Source organism: Schistosoma mansoni (genome assembly GCF_000237925.1).
Source record: "Schistosoma mansoni, WGS project CABG00000000 data, supercontig 0187, strain Puerto Rico, whole genome shotgun sequence".
NCBI classification, from domain to species: domain Eukaryota; kingdom Metazoa; phylum Platyhelminthes; class Trematoda; order Strigeidida; family Schistosomatidae; genus Schistosoma; species Schistosoma mansoni.
This window is the reverse complement of record NW_017386070.1, coordinates 158,985-178,532: the sequence shown is the minus strand read 5'-3', so window position 1 is coordinate 178,532 and position 19,548 is coordinate 158,985. Positions and strand designations below refer to the sequence as shown.

Here is a 19,548-nt window from a genome sequence, read left to right as displayed (position 1 = left end):
CACAACAACCCCAGCACCCTGTACCCGCAACATGCACCTTTTTGCATCAGAAGAATGCTCTACAACAAAAATAGTGGACTGGCAGTAACCAATCATCCCAACGTGAGGCTACACCCGACAAAGACCACACCTACGTGTGACGCCAATGTGCACCACCCAAGCTCCAGGAACCAGTACACCACACACAACAGGAACACCTCTCTTGGCAATCCCCCGATACTTTCCAGAACCATAAAACCCCCTGGCTATCCATAATAGGACTAGAACTGCCCATCACACACAGAGAGACCAAAATGTTGGCCTAATTGGGCATCTACATATTGATTCTAGATAACAACAAAGTCCGACCACCCTAAACAACTCTCAGATTTCCCCTAAATTGACATATGCACCACCTCATCTTTTGTTATATCCTTTTCGCTTGATAGTGCTGTTATGGGGTCTCCAAATGTTGAGGGCGACGATCCCATCATTATGAGACCGTCTATTTACTCTGAAGCAATTTGGAGTGACATATCTGTCTCTCCTCTGACAACTGTCTATAGTATCAAAAGCTACTTGACTGGACCTCCTGACCACTCCTCAATTACACTATATATCCATTCAACCCACTTGACTATACCTGTCGTTCCTAAATATAATTCTCTTGCCCTGCCCTCCGACTACCTTTCTCCCATTAACCATATTGGTAATAAACTAAACGAACATGAACATGGGGCCAGTACCCATACCTCCTCCTCTTCTCATAAGAAAACAGACAATCCACTAGGTTTACACCACACCCTTCTACTAGACAAACACTCACCGTAACTGACACCTATGTTAATCAACACTCGATCTGTACAAAACAAAACGATTCACCTACGCACCGTTACTTTTAAAAAGCCCTTCACTTACTTTGATAACGGAAAGTTGGTTGTCCTCAGGTATCACAGACTCATACTTCCAAATAGACACCTCTGAGCTCTTCTTCTGCGATCGAGTTACCAAGGAGGGTGGTGGTTGTCTTGTATCTGCATAAAAATAATATGAAAGAAGAAATCTATAGCGACTATATACTCACCATACTACCTCATTCGACATGGCTTACTGTACACACTCATGAATGTAAAATACTAATCGGTCGTACAAATCGAGCTCCTAGCACTCCTAGTTCAACTGACACTATTATAAGTGAGTTTGCTAAGGTTTCCTCGCTTAATATTGCCTGCGAAATTGCCTGTGGTGATTTCAACCTTCCCACCATCAGCCGGACAACACATTCTGGCCCATTGTGCTTTGAAAGCATACTGAGGTCCTTAAACATACATGGTTAGCAGCAACATGTACACCTGCCTACAGGAAATTACAACATCCTGGACTTCATATTCTGTTACAATGTCGCACCAATATCAATGGTGGTTGGGGAAAGGTTTCACAACAGCGATCATAAACTAGTCTTCCGCACCCTTCCGATTCTTGCCAAGTGCAAAACATTAAAGTCATTAAATATGTGTTTCCAATATACAGACTGTGCAAACGCTGACTGGGAAAACTTTCGATTTCTAATAAAGCACTCTGACTGGAACAGTTTATTTACTAGTAATAACCTCTTAAAAACATTAAGAATATTCAATACTACTACCAAATATGCACTGGACACTACTATCCCCCAAAAGATTGATTTTAAAACAATTACTCCCTATATCAACCAAAAGACTAGGTCTAAGCTGTGGAAACTAAAAACAACGTACTATATATCAAAAGACTTCAAAGCCCTGCACCAAATATACTGTGTACTTCAAGGAGTGAAAGTCAGCACAACAGACATAAACAGGAAGAGGAACGTACTGCTCTCACTGCTACATCTAAAGCCCAAAACTTATATTGTCTCCTTGAAAAACTCATAAGAAAGAACGCCAGTTACAGCATTCATTATATACTGCGCAATGATGTGACGTATTATGACCAAACCGTCATATGTGAACTGTTGAGAAAACGGTTTTCTCACAATGGGAATACATCTCATGCCCCAGATATTAACGTAATGTGCATCAGCAAAATTCATCTTAGTGTCATTAACTTTGGTTATAGTGGTATACACAACACCATCAAAGGCCTTAAGCCGAATGCGAGTTCCGGTGCCGATGACATTGAAGATACTACAGGTAATTTAGTTTGACAACGCTTTACCAGTAACACCTTCTATAATGAATCGCGCCCACCCAGTAAAATCAAAATTCAGAAGGGAGGAGGTTGGATGATATATTCGATAGATTATCAATGTATCGAGGAGTGACTGATCTAAACCAGCTAGTGATCGCAGGAGACGTTGAGCACTATGTTCCAACTCGTGATCTGGTGCAGATGCATGACCGAGCGCGTTCAGCTAAGTGAGTCCATTAAAACCAATGTGGTCAGCATGCAATGTCGAAGACTTACAAAGCTATTGATTCTGAAGATTTATTTATCACTACAAGACTGATCGGTTGCAGTTCTTAACATCAATGTGAATGTTCAAACATCCATTAAAATAATGAATTAGATACCATTTTCTTCAGAATCCAGAATACTCAATCCATAGTTTAACTCGATAAAAATCATCTTTCATATATATTTTACTCTTCACTGATTTTCAATGCATTACTCACTCCCTGAGAAAGTTTTTTATTCATACTTTTTTTCACTCACTGGCTTTTTTCCTTCAAAATATTTTTTACGAACCCTTTAGTTCATATTATTTTACTATGCAGACATGTTTCGATACTTCACAAGAGTCTAACGGTTTTAACTATCTGACATATTTTTGGATAGCGCTGATGATGCAACGGATGTTCTAGTTTTACAACTAGCTACCAGTAGCACCTTCTATATTCGATCGTTCCCAGTCAGATAGAAATCAGAAGTCAGACGAGAAGAGGCAGGAAAGATATATTTGATTCGTTACCAATATATCGAGGACCTTTTCTATAAGCTGGCTAATGAAACGTAGGAGCTGTGTCCCACGCCGAGTTGAAACGTGATCTGGTACGGATGCATGACCGAAAGCCTTCAGTTAAACAAGTCCACTTAAACAACATGGTCAGCATCCAATGTCGAACACTTAATGAGCTATTGATTTTGGGGAATTATTTACAGTTACAGCGCTTTTATCATGAACCAATGCCAAGGTTTAACTTTGTAGTATCAAGTAAATTGAGTATTGTGTGGAAATTAGCGATGTATATATATATTTTTGTTGTATCCCAGAGAGTAGGAAATATTCTTTCTGATATTTCGTCACTGGATGTAAGCCTCTTTTTCAGAGCAAATGAATGACCGAATCAAATAAACTCGAGTCTTAACGGTACAATGGAAACAATGTAGAATATTTGCGGCACGGTCAAAATCACAACAGGTCCGAGTTTGTCGATGTCATGTTATTATTGGTCATGGTGAACTTGTATGACCTATCACTGTATTGATTTATGCATGAGGTGGGTATGGAAAATGTATGCATCTGTAATGTAAAGTAGCAGGGTTGAAAATAGGTATGTATTTAGATTGTGTGGAAAAAGTGTTAGGTATGGTTATTTGGATAAACGGTTCATGTCGAATGAATATTCAAGCCTTCATTCTCATTGAAGGAAAAATGGATTTATAACCATGTAAACGTTCCAGCTTCTCTTCTCTCTTTAAAGTTGGAGAAAACGTTCTGAATTATCTTGATATTTCTAATATCATAAGGGTGTCACGGGTATTCTGAGTTTTACAACTTTAACAATAACTTTACCAACTCAGTTAAATCAGAAGTGAAGAGGTTCGAAGATATATTTGAAAGACTATCGATATATCGAGAGACGTTTGGTCTACGTTGACCAACGGTTGGAGAAACGCAGCACGGAGTACCCACTAGTGATCTGGTGTGGATTTATGACCGAACGCACTCAGCCAGGGGGGTCCAATGAAACTAATGAGATCAGAATCAGATGTCGAAGACTTACAGAACTATTTATTTTGGGGATTTATTCACCACTTGAAAAAAGTATGTACTGCCGTCGCTGGTTTAACCTGAGTCTTTCCAGAAGAGCAACCAAGATCAATACTTCGGAAGACAAGGTAAACGGAAGAGAAACAACCATCCGGTGATATTGAGGTCATCCACACACAATAACTACTTCTCTTACTCATGCTTTCCAACTTGTGAATGTTTCGCTATTCTGCCGAATCAATTCGTCACATCCAAATCCAGAGGTCCAAGCGCAGACTAGACGTTTGCCACTCAATAACAATGAGATAGGCTATTTGGTTACCTACACCTTACACTCCAGTTGTCAGGCACTTATATCTTTTCATCCTTTCTGTTAAGGGTGGTAACATTCCTGCAATCCATCACATATCACATCTATTTCAAAAGGTTCATCTGCATTTTCTTCAAAGTTAGCTCAGCTATTCGGTCGGTGGTTAGCCGAAGTTAAAGCTATTAGTTAGACGTGCTTTGAATTATCCAAATCATTATCGTTGACCACTCATCGTTGTTAACTATGCTTGGATCAGACATACACTTGACAAGGTCACTGATTGTACGGAGTGCTATTTTGGACAGATTATAATAACTGTGAACTCGTTGTGCAATATGACCACACAAACATGTTTATTAAGTTGTTGTGGTGTGTGCATAAATAACTTCACGGGTTTTATCTGTATGATAACTCGACATGGGCAGTATCCTATCCGTAAACCCATATATTAAATTACTTATTATACCTGTAAAAACAGTATTTACCTGCTGTCAGATGTAAATTATTATTGTATCTCAGCAGCCAATAAATTCTAAAACCTGTTGCCAAAGGCTTTGTGACCATTATATAGGAAGCGTTTCAGAATGTAGCATTGTAAGACATTGAGCTTCCACTACGTCTTACTGGTGTATTCAAAGGCCTGTGCACAATCGTTTCGATATTTTAGGATACGCTAGGTTGAATGTAAATTATACTCTTATTTGTGCAAGCGACCCATCAAATAGACACAAAAATACCCGAGAATTATGTGTATCACCAAAATAATGAAGTATAAACAACAAAAGAAAAGCCTTACTTTTTCTGCTGTAACGGCATCTGATTAAATGATAAGCTGAGAAATAGGTGGAGATGGGGGTTGTGAAATTCTAGTTGTAAAATGTTATGGCAAGTACAATGTCTTTTCAGTGTGGCTGAATTTCCAGGGTCAAATAAGTGTTTGGTTAATTGAATAGAGATACTTACCGACGGGCACGTTCATCGTTAGAAACCGTAACATTCCTGATGCTTCAACCAACCTGGAATCGGCAGAGGCAAACGTTTGTCATTTTCAAAGAGAGCCTAGGACCCACAGGCTTTGTGGAGAAATCTCATCCCTTCATATGGCCACACAAGTCCTTGCACATTTCGCTACTTATTGTTGAGTATTAAAAACAATTCCCACTTCTCATTCTAAATAGCCAAATGAGATCACTTGATGACAATCTGAAATAACCTGAGAGACAACTGGATATCTTTAGTCAAGAACTGGAATCATTTCCCAAACGCTAGAAATAAATATGAGTATCTATGCATAGTACTAAGTAGCTCAACAGCACGGCATACCTACTCGTGACCGAGTACCTTCAGTTGGGGTGTGTCTAGTGAAATTAATGAGGTCGGGACCAATGCCGAAGACTGCTTAGGGTGTTTATTCACCGCTACAGACTGATTAACGTAAGTAGGTGCAGTTTTAGTTACGTGCCTTCATTGTAGAAATGATTGAGAATCCTTCGTAACTGTGGAGATACGTTTACTTTTTTTTAACCTTTAGTTGCTTTTTCTGTTCATCGCAATAAACATACATTCTATCCATAATCATATCTAAAACCAGTAATCAAGCTACTACTTTGGAATCATTGTGTATTGATGTGGTATGGCAACTCTGACAGATGCACATGTTTTTCACGTCCTGAATTGAACATGACTAGCTGGGGAATTTTTTCAAGTCGAATATGTAGACTATCGTTATGACCACTCGGAAATAATAGCGGCCACATGCAAGTAGATATTTTAGGTTTTTATGTGAGCGAGATGTAGATAGGTCTAAGGAATATGACATACTTAATGCAATTACCGTTGAATGAGGATTTGGATAATCAGCAAACCTCATTGTTTGTTCGTCGCACATTTCAATGGGGTTAACATACTGATTCTCATCAGGCATATTTAAAATTCGCATGTGATATTCATGTTTTCAACATGACTGAGCAGAACTGCACTAAAGTTAATACCAAGTACATCTGAATCATAAGTGTGAAGATCCTTCATGACAGTAATCGTTAGTCCGGTCAATATGCTACTGCGTGAAATCCGAACATTTATATGGTCCCAACAGCTCATTTTGCGTACTAAATAGTATCCTAAGTGCTGAGGAATCTTTCAATACACAAGGAGTACCTCTTACGAACTATGCATCATGCCCTTTCTCCACATTACCTGACCATATATTCCAAGTGAGTATTGATCTGTTTCCAAATGATGTCAACCAAATAATTTATCCTAAGATTTTAAACGGACTATTCGGAAACACTAGCGCTTGTAATTATAATTCGGCGTTATAAGATAATGTCTTCTTGCTTATACGGCATGACTGTTTTGTACAATCTGTTTCACGAAACTGATAGTTCTCGGAGAGGAAATTGTCTTTTTGTAGGCTCGTTTAAAAAACTGTAGAACCTACAACACTTTACTAATATATCCTTCTGGATAAGTTTAAACATAATGCAACTAGAACATTATTTAAGGTTGTTCCAAAAGTACTAAATATCAAGGAAATTGATGCAGAAGTAAATTCAAGAGAATTGCCATGATTAGTGGGATATTTGATGACTGAATAAACGTATAGAAATCCTGCTCGTAATTAGCGTTGTAAAAAGGGAGTTGGTTGATATTTTACGTGTTTACTAACTTTTTCCTCCAATTGAAATGATTCATGTTCTTATTTAGAGACTTGTAGGCGAATGAAACTAGTTAGTCTGGTTCCTATTTACGAAAAATGAAATTTTTACACAATGAAATAAAATCTTTAGTTTTAAATTCGAAAGACTTTAGAAGTACTGAAAACTCTGGAATGAATGAATAATATTCCACAAGTGTGAACTTTACTATATAACTAGTTCTAAGATGAGCAATCAGGCTTAATGGACTTTAACTGGAGCAAAAAGTAATCGCTGACAAAAGTGATACTTGATGTGCTCCTAAGTAGGGTCACTTTTAAAAAGTACCGCGAAGAAAGATGTTTGTTTTCCACTGAATCTGTGTCATTTTCATTTCCCACGATATGATGGATCAGGGATAAAACTTGATTCATTCGAGCACTTGTGTAAGTTTTGACAGATAAGACATTTTAAAAAGGTAAACAAGAGTTTATTCTAGGCTAGTTAGTTTAAGGGATCATGAGTAACATTTCGATTGAAGTCTAAATTCATACACTTTTAGTTAGAACAATATTTATCCAAAACATGTACTTCAAGATTATCTCACACTAGGTTGGTAGAGGTCATTTTTACGACTGAAAAACCTGGTTTTAAGCTGGTCTATGATGTTGACATAGCTAATTGGTTATACCAGTAAGAAATAATAATTTGATTTAAAACAAATCTTTATTTAAAGATGAAAGCGTATAAAATGTCAAGTAGTATTTATCTTAGGGAAAATTAAAAGCTTGAGTTGGACTTTTATATATACTGTTGTGTGTAAAAAGTAAATAAATCTTACAAAATATAAACACATCATTCTTAAATGACAACATATTTTTGAAGTATATGACGAGCCATTGCTGGATTCCCATTAGTTCGATACAAAAGAGCTAAATTGAAAGCAGCTTCTCTATGCAGATTAGTAACCTAATAAAATAAACCAAAAGATAGTGAACAACAAATGCAGTAAGAAGATACGATCATGCTAGCAACCAGACCACTGGTAACTGGTATCGACTAATGACGGAATTTGATAACTAATATCAGACACCAGATTGTGCCTAATAGTACAAAGCACCGCATTTAATAAAAAAAGACTAAAATTTGAATGAGACAAAGCTGAAATGTAGTTAGTAAAACTGTCACTGAATACAGACAATACGGTGGTTAACCTCCTGTTTAGAAGTATTCAGCGTGGGATTGTGAAGTTTGTTTATTTTCAGTGAGATCACAATCTAGTCCAAATTAAGCCACTCTTCAAAAGCGAGAAGCATTGGATGGTCTTTTCCACCAAGTGCGGGACTCCTCAGAAGTAGGCGTTTACGTCTTCGCAAATCGAATCCAGCACACGTGGTTTAAGAGAGGTATGAATCTCGTGAAATCCAAAGGATATAGGCTTTCACCGTGAGGCGTCATAATTCTTTTATATGAGGATCGTTCAACTCCTAACGCAAATTCTAAATTATTTCAAAGATTTGCTTGATTAGCTTCTTTTTAGCAAGGTTATTTCTTCGCAGAATTTCTGATGATTTTCACACAACCTAAGCCAACATACAATAACCTAACAGTCTTACCTCTTTTTTACTTGAAGTCATCGTGCATATGAGATCTGTTTATAAAATGAGTGCGTTAAACTTACCGAAGAGGCCGTATTTATTGAGAAATCATTTTAAAACAATATACGAGTATAGGTTAGGTTAAGCAATAGGTTTTTTATTTCCTCAACAACAATAATAATAGTGTATATTCAAAGAAAAGAAAGCAGGACTTACAGACTTCTCTTCAGGATTGTTTCCGATAGGCTCCATAGCAAGGACTTTTTCATAATAATGAATAGCCATGTGAGTGATCACTGAATATTAAAAAAGAACAAGTGCCTATGTACTACAGTATCGATAATATTTAACTACATGCTCAATTACGAAAATGTCAACCATGAAATATACTACAGGAAGATGAGGTAGGAAAGGTAATATCGTTTTTACAAGCTAAGCTCATGTCCATTCGGAAATAAATGTTATATGTTTAACAAGAAATAATGAATGTGAAAGTTGTTCTCTTGTGATTTTTCCCTTCAAATGTTCACAAACGATGTGGTCTGATTAACAAAATAATAATCTTGTCAATGATAGACAAAGAAGAAACATAAAAGTAAATTCCTATTTACCAAACCATATGAGATACACACTATAACTTGTTTCAATTTCTACTTGATATCCACAAATAACACAAAAATAACTGTTTGGAGGTACTTTGTTTAGTATATGCAAATATTTATTTTACATTTAGTTTTGCACTAAACAAAACAGATTAAAATGACTCAAGTCGAAACACACACAAACTATATTAAGCATGCGTTAGTAAAATGTACCTTCGAACGAAGGCATTCTAAAATGTTTCGTTAGGAAACAGACAATGATGATGGAGACGGTCCTGCTTAAAACTTTGTCAGAAACAGAAGTACACGTCCAAAATACTATGAAAAATGTACTGATTAAAAACTTGTCTTAATAACCATGGTAATTTCAGTCGGGAAAGTATGAGTCACTTTAAAATCTAATTGCATTTCGGTCTATTTTTACTACTGGGTGAATAAAATTGTTAAAACTATGAACCGTTGTCCTAGTCATATAGTAGCCAGTCATAAATTCGAAGATTCTCATTCGTATGTGATCTAACAATAGAACTACACTCTATAGCTGTATACGCGATTAAGGGATTTTGAATGAAGAAATTAAAAATGACTGCAAGAATACCAGCAACTATGTAAGATAAAAATACACAATAAGAGATATAACCTAAAGTATGATTTTATAGTGAAAGCATACCTCAATAAAATGTTTGATTTTTTCGGTTACGTATGATCAAACAATCACAAAAATAATCGGACAACTGATAAAGGATGAAAATGATATTCACATAGCTGAATGAAAAAAAGCTCACCAATTTAATTTTAAAGTGATTATGTGCTCAAGTGAAGAACATTACAACCATTGAGCGAAACCCTCAATTCTTCTTAATAAAAAAGCAACAAAAGAGAATCCTATCATCTATCAGATTACTAGCAGTCAGTTGACTGAGAAACGAAGGACATCACCACAGGAAATGATACTATCATGTGATATATTAGCGCAATATATTTCGAACAATCTGATCACACATATACTTGTTAAGAACACTTATATATAAAAATAAAAGGTGAACTAGACTGGAAATGGGGGGGGGCAAGAGGAGACAAGGATAATAATAATAATAATGTGAAAACAATTTGACACCTGATCACTCTGGATAATAAGCTAATATTGCCAGGGTAGGTTTAAAGTGAGAACAAACTGTTTTTGAATACACAAAAGGGGTTTGAATTTTCGTATGGCTAAGGCTTCAATAAACCCTTTTACACTTTCATACAACACCCCCCATTTCCAGTCTAGTTGACCTTTTATTTTTATATATAAATGTTCTTAACAAGTATATGTGTGATCAGATTGTTCGAAATGTATTGCGCTAATATATCACATAGTCCTGATAATCTTCGTCTTCTTATTACATTATCGTTTGATAAAGATATGTATTCAAGTCAGGGTTTTTGAAAATAGAATGTCAGTAAACTTACAAAGTTGGTGACAAGCACGTGCTATATTGTAGTAAACCTCCTGGCAATCACCACGTAAACGTTTATACTCCCCAAGAAAACCAACAGCCTTAAATAAATAAATAAATGAAGAGGCTACAATAATATGACAAAAATGGGATATTTAGAAAAAATATCAAAATATGTATATTGGGGGTCGTTACTACAAGACGATAAGTTTAAAGGTATTCAAAAAGGGAAATCAAGGGCCACTGAAACGCTATAGAACGTCTGCGTGAGCAGGAGAACGTTTTTTGATGTTACTGATGCATGAGTTAAAAACATTACTTCTTATAAATCTTAATTTCTTCTAAAGGGAAGACCTTCATGATCACAACTGAATTATTATAAATACCAGAAGAGGTTTACGCAAACTTCACTCCCAAAAAATAACATCCAGATAACAAAACTATTTTATTTACTACTAGCGTTGTTTTATTGTAACTGTATATGCAAATGAAATAATTTTTAAAAAGAATACTGAAATAATCCTAAATTTTTCTTTAGATGATTACACTCACACACGGCAACCGACCATGTAATGTATTATGTTTTTAAGAGTAGAAAAGAAACTTACCTGTAAAATAGCAAGATGACGTGAACCAATATGTTTCTGCATGGCCATACTTAAAAAACCAACGGCAAGTAATAAAGTGAGAAGTGCATCGTCCGGAAATTTTTCTCTCATATTGATTAGTCGGGCTTTCAGTCAAAAAAAAGGAAAATAGTACAGTATAAAATGGGGTTCGATGATCATATTGTAGGAGTCAATAAAAAGTTAATGAAAAATTAACGGTAAGTAATGTATCATCAGTAGAAAAGACCAATTATGAAGTGAAAACTACTCACGTGATTCAGTAGCACAGGAATTCAAAATCCATTCACTAAGCCACACGATAAAAATGAATACACAGGAATTAGAGTTAACAGTTATATACACACCATATACAACATGTACCCTCAAGTTTGTTATCCCTTTGCGAATATACAAAATTTATCCGTGTGAAATTACACCAAAACTAAGTAGTTCATGAATTTGGATCCCATTGCATCTAAGCAGCGTGATTAGCACCTAATTTATGTGTGGTTTGTAAACAGCGAATAAATCTTTACAAAATTACTGATTTTAGCATTATTTAAAAAAAACGAAGACGCATTCAAGCCAAGAAATCGTCATGTAATTTAATATCAAACTAATATTGACTGTATTAAACGGATTAGTTTGATATACACCTAACATTAAAGAATATTTATGTGGTAAACGTTAGACTTCAAGAAAAAAACAGCTTATGAGATCATTGTCATAGATGATGACTTAGTCACAATATATCTGATTATCACAAATAATACTTGACAAACTAGCACATCTAGTCAAAAATACATTGATCGAACAACCGAATACAAGCAGAATTAGTTACGACAATAAATAATACGTTGTTCTTTAATTAAAGCTGTGAATCCTCATCAAATGAAACGACTTGAATATGTACTACATATGTTTAACCTCTTCCAAACTCAACCCAGAATGATGTGATGTGTGAAAGCAGCTAAAATAAGAAACAATATTAGTTCATGTAGTCACTGACTGTTGGTCTGAGCTGGGTGAGAAGGTGTAGACCAACTGGTTGGGTTTCAAGCAATAATCGTGATCCATAGCTGCAGACGTTCCGATAGAACTGGAGTTTGAATATCCGTTAAGAGTGATGAGTACTACATTTGGAAAGACATTAATTTTCAAATTCACATATTGGTTTAAAATAAACTTTATTCACTGATTAAGAATGAGTTTTCGTTTCTACCGATCTATTCAGTATAAAGTTAGTTGGTTGGCTTTAAGTTATCTTAGTTAGGTTCAGAAATTCACTGTGATTTTGTACAGTGACAACTCCGTTTGATAAAGTTTGTGATTAAGAATCGCTGAATAATAGGGATGTAACTGAATTAAATATTGTTTCGACTCGTTTAGTACTCATCTTGCAAATTCCATTTTGATTTATAGATGTGATGTGGCAACTTGAACTAATTCACATTTGTGCCAATATCTACGTTAATCAGGAGTGAATTATTTGAGTCCCAGAATTAGGTCTAAAACGAAGAAGTGCTGAATAACTTTTATCAGTTTTGTATCTAAATGTATCTACAATAACACACTGATTCACTAAGTCATGAATAATGGTATGATATTTCGCATTATACTGCTCCATACAGATAACTTTCACCCACTTACTTTTTCCGATTTTCAACTACAAAAAACGAGCCAAAGATAGTTTATTCAAACAAATTATTTGTTCCAATTAAGATCATGAGTCGGTCAATGTTAGACCACTATCAAGAACCTGGAAGCACTGAATGGCCGTTTCGCTCTAGTATGTGACTTCTCAGCAGTGCCCATACATGATACCACGCATATGACCCGAACCCAGGGCCTTCGGTCTTGCGCGATGATCTCAATCAAAGCACAACAATCTCCACAAACCTATGCTGATAAAACTATCTGTTGTTAGATCAAGAGAAGACTAATGACCATCGATTCTTTAATAAAGACAATCAGTAATGAAATAAAAAAAAGTTATCTCAACGCCAGAAAATCAACAAAAAATAACAGTCACAGCAACAATGAAAGTTGATCACGTAATGAAAATAAGTCAAATAAGAAGACTTGCCAATAGCATAACGATATGAACCTCGAACCAAAGTGTCACTACTAGCAATAGTACCAATAGCCAAATTCAAACTATCCTGAAAAGCATGGAACAATAAATATATATGAGGAAAAAAAGTTTAAACAGCACTCAAGAGAATTGGTACGCTATTTATGATAGGCTCAACGGTAATCGTCTACTTATTAACACAACGATAACGAGAGTAATATTGGTGGTTGTATTGTATCTTCTTTCACACATACATCTTATTCAGTTTATGGTGTAATCATCCAGTACTTACTCTTGATCAAATTAAATAAATCCAAGTGGTGGGATACAGTCATAAAACAAATAAAAGAAATGAAAAGAAAATAACGTTGAAATCTTGTTTACACTTAGTAGTAAATCCTGTGAGATAAGCTTATTTTACTGTGAATAAGCTTATGCGCTTCCGAGATGCAAACCAACGTTAATCTAAAATGTAACGTAGCTGTGAGACCGTCAGTAAATTTTGATAATGAATTTTCTAGTCTATAATTTCATATATACAATATTGAGACATAACACTAACATTTGTGTGTATTTCCAACAAAACATATACGATAAATTATCCCGTTAACTGCATTTCGATAAAATGATAAGCAATCAAGATATCATTTGTTGTCCAAGTACAGTATGGTTAATGAGTAACATATCAGTTGAACACTAGATTTATTTATATAAAACCTACTTTAGTAACTAAACGATCCAAAAATCTGCAGTGTTTAAAATCACGTGAAAGAGTGATTGCCAGATTCATCACATTCCAATATTGGTTATATTCACTCCACTGGAAAAGAATTAAATTTATGTGAAACTCGTAAAAAAATATCACTGATTTCAGAATTCATTTAAAGTTTGATGATAAAGTGAATAAATACAAACATGCAAACCAATGGAGTTCATCAAAATAATAATCATAATAAGCTACTGAGTCATACTTAACGTAGTTCAACATGTGTGCGTTAAATAGTTATCTATCAGTTGTTTCGGTATCTCAAGTAACAGAAAAGTCGGAAACTATCTCCTTCATTACACATCAATGGTACTGTAAGCCTAAAATGTTAGGAGTCTTTGTAGAATAGGTAGAAGGAAATAAGTGGGCTTCGGTTACACAGCAAAATACTATGAATAAAACATTCGTAAGAGTGAATGAACTACGTTTTGTGGATCATCAGTATGAAAAGTAAATAAATCAAAATATTTTAAGCAGAGATGGATGATGGGTAGCAGTGGAGCCCGAGACCTGTGTTCTGTCCTAAGCGGGACTCGCCACCTGAATATACCTGCATCCCAGATCTCCTGATACTAGCTAAAAAGTTGATATTTTGATAGTGGTTTGTTTCAGTCTGTGTTATCATTGATTATTATAACCAACAAAAGTTCGCTAGAAGAAAAATTAAAGTCATTTGTTACACTTAACTACAATTCATATCCTTTTTAATATGTAAAGTTTTCAAGTCTACAAGATTACAGCTTTTCACTATACATATATCACTTATTTTCTACTTCGATTCGTTGAACAGGACTGTTTTCTGTGAGTCTATTGATGAAGAGTGCGTCTGAGAAGTTTATTAACATCTTGAAAACTTCATACACAAACACCTCTCTTCATTGTTTCGTTCAAGCAATGGGGTTATACAGGGTTGCCCGATCTTATCATTCTCTTCAACTTCGCCATCGATGACATTCTGTGAACAGCTCGGATGGATGTAGGTAATGGTGGTGTGGATCTGTTGTCTGGAAAAAGGTTTCTCGACCTTGAGTATGCGAACGATATTGTCTTACTGTGCGATGATACTCAAACCATGCAATCCGCACCTAATCAATTGGCAATCAGTGCCAGTAGGTATGGTATATTCTTTGCACCTTCCAAGTGCAAAGTAATTCTATAAGACTGTCAGGACCCCGATTCTGCAGGCACTCTAGGTAGCGAGCGGATGGAGGCAGTCGAGAAGTTCGTGTATCTGAATAACTGAGTAAGTGCTGATGCAGGCGTATAATGAAAGTCAGAGCGGCCTATACCCATCTGGGCCATACTTAGCGCCTTCGTGATGTTAGTCTGGTTGTAAAAGGTCGGATCTACAACGCGTCGATGAGAAGTTTTGCTCTATATTTGTGAGACCTAGCCTCTTCGAGTTGAGGATGTTAGACGACTCTCTGTGTTTGATCAACATTGTCGCCCTAGTTGGGGTCCTGTAGATGGTGCAACACAATGGCCTGAAACGATGTCATAAACGGCTTAGGATAGAAGCCAGTGGCGGTCTTGGTGTAACTTTTTCTACTTTCTTTGTGGAAGTGAAAGTAACTTCCTTAACTGAAAGCATTTTTTCTGGTTGTAATTTTCCTGACTAACCTGCCTTTATCATCAATATCGTTATTATTACTTCACCCCATTACAGTAGTTTCTATTCATTTTCGTTCATTTATTATACCTTCCTTTCTCCATCTCTTTGCAACCTCATTTTTATTGTAGGGCGCACATATATTTTGGTCCTCACTTGTTCCAATGTTTATGTGTTTAAATAAACAAATAAATTATAGCTGACAAGGCTTTAAAACTTATTGCTTTTCCGTACAGCATTGAAATTATAACAAATTATTCCCTTAAAGACTACGACTTGATGGTGACTGACTTTTGAAAAGCCAGAGTTGTAGAAGCATTGAAAACGAGAGCACGAAAATTATCAGCTGACTTCCAAGGATATTTAAATTTTATTTTAGCTATAAAATGTTGTACTTAGTGGCTACTGCTCATAACAAGCTTGGAAATGATTAGCGATCTAGTCTCGTAGATCAGGCAGTAAAGCAATAGGTCAGTAGCGCTTAGATCGCTGGTTACGATTTTCCGAAGTATTAATTTACATTATTTCAGATAGTTTAATTACTGATTTCCTAAATCGTACATTCTTTATGTTTGATGCAGATTACCCTCTCTAGGAATACGTCTTACCATCGCTAATGAATACGTTCTAAACAGGGAAATGCTGCAAAACATACGTTTTAGACGATTACATAACGTGATATATACTATAACTCACCTGTTTTTGTATTTTTCGTAATTCCAAAAATGCTGGTGTGCCATGACGTGCAATAAGTGAAGAGCTAATTAAAAGATGACTTGCAGCTAACCGACGTAAATCATTGCCTTGAACATGAGGTAATAAAGAAGCCCATGCAGTAGCTGTTTCCAATTGAGGCAATGATTTTGGCAAACGAGCACGTAAAACATCAACAACACGCAAAAATAATCCCCAAATATCTGAGCTGCTTACACCATTTGTTTCTGTAGTTGAACGTTCAGCGTCTATCTGGTTAGATAATGTATCAGTCAATGCCGGAGCAACAGAAGCTAGTCGATCAATCACTAATTTTCGGTGCTGTTCACTATCAAGAGTTAAGGCAACTTTAGAAAAAAAGGTAACGAAAGATAAAAAATATTTACCACTAACGTTATCCTTATTAGATTTCATACAAATTTACATAAACTGAATTTAAAATGATATGAGAGCTATTATTTTCGCTGTAGTCCATAAACAGTGTGAATGTTTCGATGAAAATAGATAAAACGGTTTAATTATTAACTACTAAGACAGTGTTGTTGCATAGACAATTGGAGGAAAATCGAAATAAGTGGTTGTACTTTAGTGTTACCTATACACGGAATATATCTTAATTTGTAGATGAAACTCTTGGACAAGATAATGATGGAATAAGTATAAGACGAAGTATCCAGGCAACAAAAAGTAATGGCATCTCATAAGCAAACCTTACACAGCGCGGTATAACAATATTAATTAAAAATCCAATATAAGTGAGATGAAACAGAATAAAATGAACTGCTCAGTCAACTGTTTCCAAAGTAATCATGCTACAGAGCATCGAAGATAAAGTTAATGACTTAAGTGTACTAGAAAAAAATACTCTTATCCCAGGAGCATAGAGAAACGAATAATAAATCTACAGTAGATAGCATAATACAACAATTTAGATCATTTTAGTTCTCAGTTGTGAATAATTGTAGTAGCGAATTCCAGTTCACACTTTAACTAATTACTATTGTCTAAAAGATGAAAGTTTAACACTTTTATAAATATTACGCATCTGTTTATGTACAAAGTAAATGTAGTCATGCTGAAAGATTTATTTGACTTTAAATTTGATGAATCTTACTAGAACGGTTGTAGCTGAATTTCTAGCCACTTAATATATCCACAGACTACTTCTACTCACTAACCCAAGCAACGGAGAAAAGGGAAGTATATGCACACTAAATTGTTTTCATTTTTAGGCTTTGAGATGATGTTGATATAGTAACAGAAGAAGTAGTTTAGCAATCAAAATGTGACACAATCTTTTATTTTTCCAGACATTTCTGAGAAGCTTCTATTTAGTGCCGACTAGATGAAACGTTTTCAGCTTCCCCGAGCTTATGGAGATTTTGTCGAAGGACATTTTTGGGCTCCCAACAAAATTATATGAGTAATAGGTGTGGGAGTAATATTCGAAACAGTATAAATCCCTCTATTTTATTTTAATATTCAGTAGACTATCGAGGTTAAATCATTCAATTGTGGATTTAAATTCACTCGAACTATTTCGGTTTGAACAGGTAATTAGTCCTTCGGTTACGGTGAGCAAATCCATTTACATTATTGAAGCGTACGAAACTATATTCAGTTATAATGTCTACAATTACCCATAGCATGCACTTCAATTTGTCATATTTATTAATTCCGTTCTCATTATTTCTTGAATGATGAAACATAAGTAAATAGTTACTCTTAATATTATGATAAAATGTGTACATTTCGATCTCATCGTGATATATAACATACAGAAGACAGAATAGTTTTCAAGCTGGATCAATAATAAAAGTGAAAAAACAGTAAAATTTTGTAATACATCTGATTTTAACAAATGGCATTTACAAGAAAAATATGAGAAATGGGATATTGATTTAATAAAAAATTTACTTACGTTGAGTGAATCTAGGTCCACAAACACGTGTCACATCGCTAAACAACAAAGCCCAAGCTTCTTCCAAAAATGAATCAACACTTTCTGGTGTATCAAGCATTCGACAACGTTCGTAGGCTAATCTGTACGCCACATGATCCCGGGAGACAAGATTAGCAGATGCATCGAGCCAGTCACTATCTAGGCAAACTTTCTCAACCGAACGTTCATCACTATCGACGTCACCAACAACTGAAGTTCTTTGTAAGTCAGAAAAAGCAAATGATTTAACAGTTGATCTGTGGCTGGATTTCAATGGAGATTTTTCTCTTTTCTGTACAATTAAATCACATTGTTCGGTCAAAGATATTTCGGGTTTAACACCTTTCTGAACTAAATTTGAGGGATTTAAGAACTAAAATTTCAGAGAAGCAAAAAAGATAAAAATTGATATTGTAACCAGAAATGACAAACATAAACATATTATTATTATAAATCTCATTCCTTAAAGATTCAGAGATTCGATAATGACAACGTAAGTGACAAACTAACAGATGCATATTTCAAAAACGAAGGAGGAAATGCATTTACGAATGAGTAGAGACATAACTCGATAAATAATAACTCGATATATATATATTCCATAAACTTCCATTTGACGTATTGGCTACTATCATACGATTTACCATTCTTAAGTTGTTCCCAATCTACTAATAACAGTCTCTCACATTCAAAGACAATTTCGGCTTGATCTCGTATAATTGTTATTTTCTATTTTATAGTATGATGCAGTCTGATTCTTTTGTATATAAAATAAGCATATATGAAATATATGATTCGTAGAGTGGAAGCTGAGATTGTGTTCTGGACTGAAACGAGCAACGGTAAGCGTGAACAAATGAGGACTCAGAAAATAATCAAGGCTGCTGGTAATGATTAACGCGTCATTGGTTTGGTATAGAGTCAAGGTCGTAAAAGTCGGTGTTCTGATTAGCGAACCCTTCATGTGATGGTTAAAGGGGCTTAAACACAACGCACTGAAAGTCAGGACTATGTGGGAGACCATAAGACCAGTAACACTTTATCAGTTGTCCGATTATTTTTGTGATTGTTTGATCATACGTAACCGAAAAAATCAAACATTTTATTGAGGTATGCTTTCACTATAAAATCATACTTTAGGTTATATCTCTTATTGTGTATTTTTATCTTACATAGTTGCTGGTATTCTTGCAGTCATTTTTAATTTCTTCATTCAAAATCCCTTAATCGCGTATACAGCTATAGAGTGTAGTTCTATTGTTAGATCACATACGAATGAGAATCTTCGAATTTATGAC

At 35.3% G+C, this 19,548-nt stretch overlaps 2 protein-coding genes across 3 annotated transcripts in view; both read right to left on the bottom strand.

The window, feature by feature from the left end:
* Positions 1 to 7,605: 7,605 nt before the first annotated feature.
* On the bottom strand, positions 7,606 to 8,874 carry Smp_013560 (hypothetical protein; the record flags this gene model as incomplete). The annotated part of the gene is made up of 3 exons (XM_018792696.1): positions 7,606 to 7,864; positions 8,710 to 8,789; positions 8,826 to 8,874. The coding sequence occupies 3 exons, from the start codon at positions 8,872 to 8,874 to the stop codon at positions 7,757 to 7,759; spliced, it is 237 nt and encodes a 78-aa protein (XP_018644131.1). The 3' UTR covers positions 7,606 to 7,756.
* A 2,387-nt stretch (positions 8,875 to 11,261) lies between these two features.
* The window catches only part of Smp_009710.2 (o-linked n-acetylglucosamine transferase, ogt,putative), a gene marked incomplete at both ends in the record, with an annotated part of 25,866 nt that continues 17,579 nt past the window's right edge, over positions 11,262 to 19,548 (bottom strand). Inside the window, 4 exons of one of the 2 annotated variants that reach the window (XM_018792694.1) lie at positions 11,262 to 11,270; positions 13,941 to 14,039; positions 16,291 to 16,655; positions 18,230 to 18,623. In XM_018792694.1, the coding sequence (XP_018644129.1) occupies positions 11,262 to 11,270; positions 13,941 to 14,039; positions 16,291 to 16,655; positions 18,230 to 18,623 (867 nt within the window). Of the gene's footprint in view, positions 11,271 to 13,142; positions 13,308 to 13,940; positions 14,040 to 16,290; positions 16,656 to 18,229; positions 18,624 to 19,548 lie in introns of those variants that run through there. The other variant, XM_018792695.1, reaches the window with a different exon arrangement.